Source organism: Bufo gargarizans, chromosome 9 (genome assembly GCF_014858855.1).
Source record: "Bufo gargarizans isolate SCDJY-AF-19 chromosome 9, ASM1485885v1, whole genome shotgun sequence".
NCBI classification, from domain to species: Eukaryota; Metazoa; Chordata; class Amphibia; order Anura; family Bufonidae; genus Bufo; species Bufo gargarizans.
In genome coordinates, this window is record NC_058088.1 from 186907856 (window position 1) to 186918173 (window position 10318).

Below are 10318 nucleotides of genomic sequence, written 5' to 3' on the forward strand. Positions count from 1 at the left end.
TTGAGAACCTGTGGTCCATCATCAAATGTGAGATTTACAAGGAGGGAAAACAGTACACCTCTCTGAACAGTGTCTGGGAGGCTGTGGTTGCTGCTGCACGCAATGTTGATGGTGAACAGATCAAAACACTGACAGAATCCATGGATGGCGGCTTTTGAGTGTCCTTGCAAAGAAAGGTGGCTATATTGGTCACTGATTTGTTTTTGTTTTGTTTTTGAATGTCAGAAATGTATATTTGTGAATGTTGAGATGTTATATTGGTTTCACTGGTAAAAATAAATAATTGAAATGGGTATATATTTGTTTTTTGTTAAGTTGCCTAATAATTATGCACAGTAATAGTCACCTGCACACACAGATATCCCCCTAAAATAGCTAAAACTAAAAACAAACTAAAAACTACTTCCAAAAATATTCAGCTTTGATATTAATGAGTTTTTGGGTTCATTGAGAACATGGTTGTTGTTCAATAATAAAATTAATCCTCAAAAATACAACTTGCCTAATAATTCTGCACTCCCTGTATATACAAGAAGATGTATAACTTATACCAGCTGTACATATATAATTATATACAGTACAGACCAAAAGTTTGGACACACCTTCTCATTCAAAGGTCATCTGGCGCAGCACCCCATCACTCTCCTTCATGGTCAAATAGCCCTTACGCAGCCTGGAGGTGTGTTTGGGGTCATTGTCCTGTTGAAAAATAAATGATGGTCCAACTAAACGCAAACCGGATGGAATAGCATGCCGCTGCAAGATGCTGTGGTAGCCATGCTGGTTCAGTATGCCTTCAATTTTGAATAAATCCCCAACAGTGTCACTAGCAAAGCCCCCCCACACCATCACACCTCCTCCTCCATGCTTCACGGTGGGAACCAGGCATGTAGAGTCCATCCGTTCACCTTTCCTGCGTCGCACAAAGACACGGTGGTTGGAACCAAAGATCTCAAATTTGGACTCATCAGACCAAAGCACAGATTTCCACTGGTCTAATGTCCATTCCTTGTGTTCTTTAGCCCAAACAAGTCTCTTCTGCTTGTTGCCTGTCCTTAGCAGTGGTTTCCTAGCAGATCTTCTACCATGAAGGCCTGATTCACACAGTCTCCTCTTAGCAGTTGTTCTAGAGATGTGTCTGCTGCTAGAACTCTGGGTGGCATTGACCTGGTCTCTAATCTGAGCTGCTGTTAACCTGCGATTTCTGAGGCTGGTGACTCGGATGAACTTATCCTCCGCAGCAGAGGTGACTCTTGGTCTTCCTTTCCTGGGGAGGTCCGCATGTGAGCCAGTTTCTTTGTAGCGCTTGATGGTTTTTGTGACTGCACTTGGGGACACTTTCAAAGTTTTCCCAATTTTTCGGACTGACTGACCTTCATTTCCTAAAGTAATGATGGCCACTCGTTTTTCTTTACTTAGCTGCTTTTTTCTTGCCATAATACAAATTCTAACAGTCTATTCAGTAGGACTATCAGCTGTGTATCCACCTGACTTCTCCACAACCCAACTGATGGTCCCAACCCCATTTATAAGGCAAGAAATCCCACTTATTAAACCTGACAGGGCACACCTGTGAAGTGAAGACCATTTCAGGTGACTACCTCTTGTAGCTCATCAAGAGAATGCCAAGAGTGTGCAAAGCAGTAATCAAAGCAAAAGGTGGCTACTTTGAAGAACCTAGAATATGACATATTTTCAGTTGTTTCACACTTTTTTGTTATGTATATAATTCCACATGTGTTAATTCATAGTTTTGATGCCTTCAGTGTGAATCTACAATTGTCATAGTCATGAAAATAAAGAAAACTCTTTGAATGAGAAGGTGTGTCCAAACTTCTGGTCTGTACTGTATATATATAATTATATACAGGAGATACCCACATCATCAGTGTTATACCGTATAACATCTTCTTGTATATAGTGATATGGAGCATCTGGTATAACCTGCTTATAGAAATCCCCCCCCCCCCCGATGTATGGAGCATGATATAAACATGTTAATACAGTCACACGGGATGAAGGGCCAGACATGTATACACCATTTTATTTACCTGCAGAGCAATATACAATAAGTGACATCTCTTTACTGTTCAGTGCACATCTATGCCACAAGCGAGGATAGAAAAATAACGCACATTAAAATTCAGGACAGAGAGCAAGGCGACAATGGACGGGGACACGGCGGGATCGTATATGTATAGGTAGGATATGGACCGGTGCTGTGTAAATGGGAGGCAGAGCATCCCCGAGGCCTCATGTATCACAAGGGTCCATGTTGTCCACAGCGACTAATCAGAGTCCTTGTTTCATTTCTTCAGTGCAGTTTGCAACATGAAAGCTGAGTTCTGATTGGTTCCTATGGAAACCAAGGGACAAAACTTCCCTAGAAGTGGTTTTGATACATAAGGCCCATGTTATGCTGGTACTATAAGGACAAATGTGTGTGTGGCGGGTCAAAGCTTTTGGGAGATTGAATTAGGTTTTGATATGCGTCAGTTATTATGTTAAGGTGCAAAAATTTCATTGGTTTCTTACATTCTTCTTCTCTGGAACAGAAAAGTTGATTGGATGTAACACTCATCAATTTAAAGGGCAACTCCACTTCTGGAAACTTTCCATAAAACGTTAGGGGATTGCATTATTAGATATTCCCACGCTTGGAATAACAAAAAATGTATTTACCTGAAATTTTAATTTCCTGTAGTCCATAGGCAGCACAGTCACGAATGGGTTGAACCCCCCTCCCCAGGTACAACTAGATAGAGACAGATCAATCAATCACCATGGACCCTATAAAGCTGAGCCGGTGTATTTTTATAAAGCAATATTAAACTTATTAAAGGGAGGGAAAGTTGGGCCGCCTGCGGACTACAGGAAATGAAAATTTCAGGTAAATACATTTAGATTTTCCTGGACGTCCTATGGCAGCACAAACACAAATGGGACCTACAAAGAAGTGACCTAGAGAGAAATAAAATACTCCGGCTCCTTCCTCCTGCTCCGCTTTATAGAGTCCATGGTGACTGATTGATTGATTAACCCATTTGTGACTGTGCTGCCGTAGGACGTCCAGGAAAGTAAGAATGCTACCAGCAACAGATATGGTGCTGCTTATCTCTCTGTTCAGTCTTTATAGACATCAGATCTTTGGTGGATCCTGCAAATCTTAGCTGGATCCATCAACAGAAATCTGATGTCTATGACCAGGTCCCCTGATCCTTCTGAGGCCACACTCTTTTGCCCAGTGTCTCTTTCCCTTTTGTCCCAGCTTCTGGATCTCCACTAGTTACTAGACAACCCCTTTTAAATTTCCTACCGTCGCCCTACTCTATGTTCAAAAGGCTCCCACAGACAATATTTTATGGACAGAACTTCTAAAGTGGAGATGTCCTTTAGGACAGCATAGGTTTCTTGAGCATGTGGTCTATCCATCCTTATTTGGTTTTTGGTTAGGACCAAATGGAAATGACTGACATTGAATACGAATATGGTGGGGGTTTTCTCTTGTTCACACAGATTCAAGGTGGTGGCTCACACTTCCGCCATTGTGGTGGTCGTGCGGGATAGATGGCCCACGCGAGGGTGACAAGTATTTATGCTGTCTTTATTGGGTGGGGGAAGGTGTCATACATTCGGCACGGTCTATGCTGTGTGGTTGACAGGCGCAGAACTGTACAGTGGACAGGCTGTGACCCCATGGTGGTCATCAGGTGGGGCAAGGGTGACCTCCAGGAATGCACCTGGAGTCGGCCATATTGGCAAGGGCTTTGTGAAGGACGTTGGCCAACACGTCATCAACCGGGCAATTGGATTTTCGGATATTGACCGTATTATTATGCCCCCAAAATTTGGCGTATAGTAAGGTGATGCTGGGCGTACACATACTAAAACTTTGGAAACCATCATGGGAGAAGGTCACAGCGTCCGACCGACAGGTTTCACATGGCCGGATGGACAGATACATCATGTATGTGTGTGGTGTCACATGAGGAAGCTACGTGTTGTATGAGAATGTCGTGGACGGTTATGTGGACAGTTACTCAGGGAAATACTTCAGCAGTTGCTCTGTGACCCTTTGATCGGTAAAGTGTTGGGGTCGGCTCTGAACATCGAGGTCGCCGTCCATCCGCTTCCTGTGGAGCAGCCCATTGGAGTTGTAGTCGGGGACCACGTTATCAATGTCCAGACGTTTGACACGCAGCAGGTTGGCAGGGGGGTCTTCATCATGGTCGTCTTCTAACGAGCGTCGCATGCGTCGGGGGGGACTTGCCGCCAGGCGCTGAGACACTTCGGCGTCATTCATCTCAGAAAGGACGCGAGTTACAAGGTACCTAAAAAGGCATTGGACATAATATCACATAATCAATGCATAAATATTCTGCGCTGCTCGGGGACTCTGCTATCTGGCTCTAATGTCCCTCTCTTTAAAAGTTGCCCCTGCCCTCCCAAATAGAATGAGATGGTTGGACATGGTTACAGAGCTGGGGGCGCTGTTGCATTGATATCTATGTGGAAATATTCGCAGCCGATTGTGGTGAAAAGTACCGCAGGTACTGCAATAAGATTTAAAATAGCAAAACAGGACTGAGAGGACCCACATTCCATCCCGCCTGAACTTTCCAGGAGCCTGGCTTATATTGCTCTCCACTGAGCTTTTAAGTGACATCACCGCCCCATTCAGTGACATCATCAGTTTCATTCTGGTATCCCAAGGCACTGTCATTCCACCCCTGGCCTTGCCCGTGACTACCAGTCAGATAGTACTGGTGTTTTGTATATTTTCTCCTACCTTAACATCTCCTCGTCCATGGGATATCCATCCTCGTTGGTCTCCTCTGGCTGAAGGTGTAAAGCCCGATTCTGCCTGATATGACTTTCCAATTCTTGCATCAACTGGTCATATGATTTGTAGGGTCTCCTTATTTTGGGCACCACCATCACCCCTGTATCCTCGTACTCTTGGTACGCCCTCGGGTAGTCTGATATGTCTGATTGGACAGGACCTGGAAAACCCTGAATTTGGTCAACATACTCCTTACCCTGTTTGAATTGGTTCCGCAAGTGCAGAAGTATTGCCCGATACATGGTCTCCTTATCTCTTCTCTGGCTTTCTTCTACCAGCTGTTGGAGAGATGGACTATTGCGAGTAGGTTCAACTCTTTGAGGGTTACCCATCCTCACCAAAGCACGGCCAAGATTTTCTTCTTTAGGGTAGGCAGGCAAATTTGCAAGCATTGCTTGAATTAGGTCAAAGTATGAAGGCTCTTTATGGACAGGTTCTGAGGGCATGTAGGACATCATGTCGGCCTCATAAGGTAGGCTTCTTCTGACCCTTCGAGCAGCTTCAAGGTCATCATGGGTCAACACACCCAGAGGCTGGAGGTGGAAGCAGAAGAGTAAAAAAGGAGAGAGCTGTAAGTGGATTTCTCTGTCTACCAGGCCCTCAGATATTCCATCTTAGAATCAATAGAAATCTGTTTAGCCTTCAGCATCCAAGGGCATTATAACAATTATGAAACACTGACGGAAAACAGGCCTCAGGTTACTGGTCCGAAGAAGAAATGGACAACAATAAATCATCCCTAGACCATGCACTAAGGAGAGAGGGACCCTTAGCCAAATGAAGATGGGCTCTCACGATGGGCACCCTCAGGAGCTTGCCTTATATGCGAACAACTTCACCATTGGCAAAGGGTAGGTCTCATGTCCAGATGACTCCCACTCAAGGGTCTCCACCACCCTGTCCTGACCCTCCATCACCTGCCCGAGTTCCTCAATGTGAAATGAACATATAGTACTGTGATATTACTTTATGGTGGTATTATTTGGACACTACATGGCGGTATAATTCAGGCACTATATGGTACTAATGTGGACACTGTATAACACTCAGGTAAGCACGGTGTGCTACTGTCTGGTGATAATTGGCACTATATTATTATAATAGTATTAGTATATATTAGTATAATTTAGACACTACATGGTACTAATATAGACACTGTATGATACTATATGGCAGTGTTATGTGTGTACTAGGTGGTATTTTTGTGGACACTATATAGCACTATTATTTAAGCACTGTACGCTGGAATTATTTAGGCTGTACGTAATGGTATTATTTCTGCGCTATATAACATATAGGGCACTATTATGTAACCACTGTGTGGCGGTATCATTTAGCCTCTATGCAGTGACATTATTTTTGCACTATGTAATACAACTATGTGGATATGGTATGGCACTATTATGCAAGCAGCATCATTTAGGCTTTATGTGGTGGTATTATTTCTACAATATATAACAACATTATATGAACGCTGTAAGGCACTATTATGTAAGTACCGTATGATTTTATTTATGAATTATATATAACGCTATTATATTGACATTGTAAGGCGCTATTATGTAAGTACAGTTTGGTGATATTGTTTAGGCTCTACACTTTTTGAACTATATAATACTATTATATGACCACTGTAAGACCCTATTATGTAAGTACCATATGGTGATATTATTTAGTCTCTATTATTTGTGTATTATACACGGTAAGGTGCTATTATATAAGTACCGTATGGTGATGTCATTTTAGCTCTATTATTTGTGCACTATACATTGTAAAGCATTATTATATAAGTACTATATGGTGATATTATTTAGGCTCCAATATACTGTAAGGCGCTATTATGTAAGTACTATATGGTGATATTATTTGTGCACTATACACTGTAAGGCGCTATTATGTAAGTACTGTATTGTGATATTATTTGTGCACTATACACTGTAAGGCGCTATTATATAAGTACTATATGGCGATATTATGTGTGTATTATACACTGTAAGGCACTATTATATAAGTACTATATGGTGATATTATTTAGGCTCCAATATACTGTAAGGCGCTATTATGTAAGCACTATATGGTGATATTATTTGTGCACTATACACTGTAAGGCGCTATTATGTAAGTACTGTATTGTGATATTATTTGTGTATTATACACTGTAAGGCGCTATTATGTAAGTACTGTATTGTGATATTATTTGTGTATTATACACTGTAAGGCGCTATTATGTAAGTACTGTATGGTGATATTATTTGTGTATTATACACTGTAAGGCGCTATTATATAAGTACTATATGGTGATATTATTTAGGCTCCAATATACTGTAAGGCGCTATTATGTAAGCACTATATGGTGATATTATTTGTGCACTATACACTGTAAGGCGCTATTATGTAAGTACTGTATTGTGATATTATTTGTGTATTATACACTGTAAGGCGCTATTATGTAAGTACTGTATTGTGATATTATTTGTGTATTATACACTGTAAGGCGCTATTATGTAAGCACTATATGGTGATATTATTTGTGTATTATACACTGTAAGGCGCTATTATATAAGTACTATATGGTGATATTATTTGTGTATTATACACTGTAAGGCGCTATTATGTAAGTACTATATGGTGATATTATTTAGGCTCCAATATACTGTAAGGCGCTATTATGTAAGTACTGTATGGTGATATTTGTGTATTATACACTGTAAGGCGCTATTATGTAAGCACTATATGGCGATATTATTTGTGTATTATACACTGTAAGGCGCTATTATATAAGTACTATATGGTGATATTATTTGTGTATTATACACTGTAAGGCGCTATTATGTAAGCACTATATGGCGATATTATTTGTGTATTATACACTGTAAGGCGCTATTATATAAGCACTATATGGTGATATTATTTGTGCACTATACACTGTAAGGCGCTATTATATAAGTACTATATGGTGATATTATTTAGGCTCCAATATACTGTAAGGCGCTATTATGTAAGTACTGTATGGTGATATTTGTGTATTATACACTGTAAGGCGCTATTATGTAAGCACTATATGGCGATATTATTTGTGTATTATACACTGTAAGGCGCTATTATATAAGTACTATATGGTGATATTATTTGTGCACTATACACTGTAAGGCGCTATTATATAAGTACTATATGGTGATATTATTTAGGCTCCAATATACTGTAAGGCGCTATTATGTAAGTACTGTATGGTGATATTTGTGTATTATACACTGTAAGGCGCTATTATGTAAGCACTATATGGCGATATTATTTGTGTATTATACACTGTAAGGCGCTATTATATAAGCACTATATGGTGATATTATTTGTGCACTATACACTGTAAGGCGCTATTATATAAGTACTATATGGTGATATTATTTAGGCTCCAATATACTGTAAGGCGCTATTATGTAAGTACTGTATGGTGATATTTGTGTATTATACACTGTAAGGCGCTATTATGTAAGCACTATATGGCGATATTATTTGTGTATTATACACTGTAAGGCGCTATTATATAAGTACTATATGGTGATATTATTTGTGCACTATACACTGTAAGGCGCTATTATATAAGTACTATATGGTGATATTATTTAGGCTCCAATATACTGTAAGGCGCTATTATGTAAGTACTGTATGGTGATATTTGTGTATTATACACTGTAAGGCGCTATTATGTAAGCACTATATGGCGATATTATTTGTGTATTATACACTGTAAGGCGCTATTATATAAGTACTATATGGTGATATTATTTGTGTATTATACACTGTAAGGCGCTATTATGTAAGCACTATATGGCGATATTATTTGTGTATTATACACTGTAAGGCGCTATTATATAAGCACTATATGGTGATATTATTTAGCCTCTATTATTTGTGCACTATACACGTTAAAGGCGCTATTAGGTAAGTACGATATGGTGACATTATTTGTGCACTATACACTGTACCACACTATTATGTAAGCACTATATGGTTATATTATTTAGGATCTATTATTTGTGCACTATACACTTTAAGGCACTATTATCTAAGTACTGTATGGCAGTATTATTTAGGAACAGTAAAGCACTAGACAAAAACAGATTTTTCTCAGGCTCCTACACATAGTTTCATCTGGTCCAATACAGTATAATCTGTACAGACCTACAGTATTATACACCGACCTGTACGCAGTACGGTATTATACTATATTTGCAGGTTCTGGCCTATCACCAGTCCTGTTATTGGCAGCATCCTGTAATTAGCACAAATCACCCACTAATCCTTGGCATATCTGTATCTGTGACTAATATCGCAGCGGCCCCGGGAGAGAATGTCATTACGGATAATGAGGTAACCCGGCGCTGTACGCGCTCCGAGGACAGTAAAGTCTATATACAGACGCAGGGCTGAGTCATATGGCAGGGTCTCCTAATCACATGAAGGGGGCTTATTAGATGATATCTGTACAGCAGAGGATCATGCAGGTGGCCACGTCTCCGCATGATGAGGATGGCGACGGAGACCCAGAGGCTCACGGATACATCGAAAACCGTAGATGTGCCATAAGGATGTTCTCACCACCAGAAGATCTTATGGTTCAGATCATCCAAGAGGGAGGGAGGTTGGGAAGGATCCCACAACACCTTGTCGATGGTCTCCAGGAGACCATAGACATGACGACCATCAGATGATGACGGATAACTTAACCCCTCGAACTCAGGAGAAAAACATGAGAAGAATGAATCGGTGACGCACGGGGAGCCGGGGAAGCGACGACGAAGACAAATGCAGATGGAGGACGATGAGGGTCGGGTGGAGGAGGGGATAAGGATGCTTCTGGGAACTGAGGAGAAGAGATGAAGGATGAGCAGGAACGATGGTGGACAGAGAGCCAGGAGATACAAGACCAGATAAAAAGAGACACTCACCTTACTGAGAGCGCTTGGGACAGACAGACAGACAGTGACAGCCACCAACAGGATCCAGGGGCCCATCCTGACAGAAAGACGCTGCCCTGATATGAGAATGCTGTTACTGCTGGATGGAGAGCCCGGGATCTGAGAGAGAAAGCGGGAGGAGGGAGACGGCACCACCCCCATGCTGCATCCAGGGAGGGGAGGGGAGGGGTGCGCAGCCGCCGTGGGGTGCGCAAGCAGACTACCCGCTCCTTATACACAGCACAGAGGGCACACCTAATATACAGAGACATGAGAGAGAGAGTGTGCAAAGTGAGGAGGAGCGCACACCTAATATACAGAGATCAGACCTCCTAATATACAGATCAGACCTCCTAATATACAGATCAGACCTCCTAATATACAGATCAGACCTCCTAATATACAGAGATCAGACCTCCTAATATACAGAGATCAGACCTCCTAATATACAGAGATCAGACCTCCTAATATACAGATCAGACCTCCTAATATACAGAGATCAGACCTCCTAATATACAGA

The 10318-nt window shown here is 41.2% G+C and overlaps 1 protein-coding gene across 1 annotated transcript; it reads right to left on the bottom strand.

Annotated features, from left to right (window-relative positions):
* Window positions 1–2016: 2016 nt before the first annotated feature.
* Window positions 2017–9975, bottom strand: LOC122919326. Its single transcript, XM_044268283.1, has 3 exons — window positions 9790–9975; window positions 4790–5376; window positions 2017–4331 (listed from the first exon to the last, which is right to left on the bottom strand). The coding sequence occupies exons 1-3, from the start codon at window positions 9958–9960 to the stop codon at window positions 4037–4039; spliced, it is 1053 nt and encodes a 350-aa protein (XP_044124218.1). The 5' UTR covers window positions 9961–9975; the 3' UTR covers window positions 2017–4036.
* Between the last annotated feature and the right edge of the window lie 343 nt (window positions 9976–10318).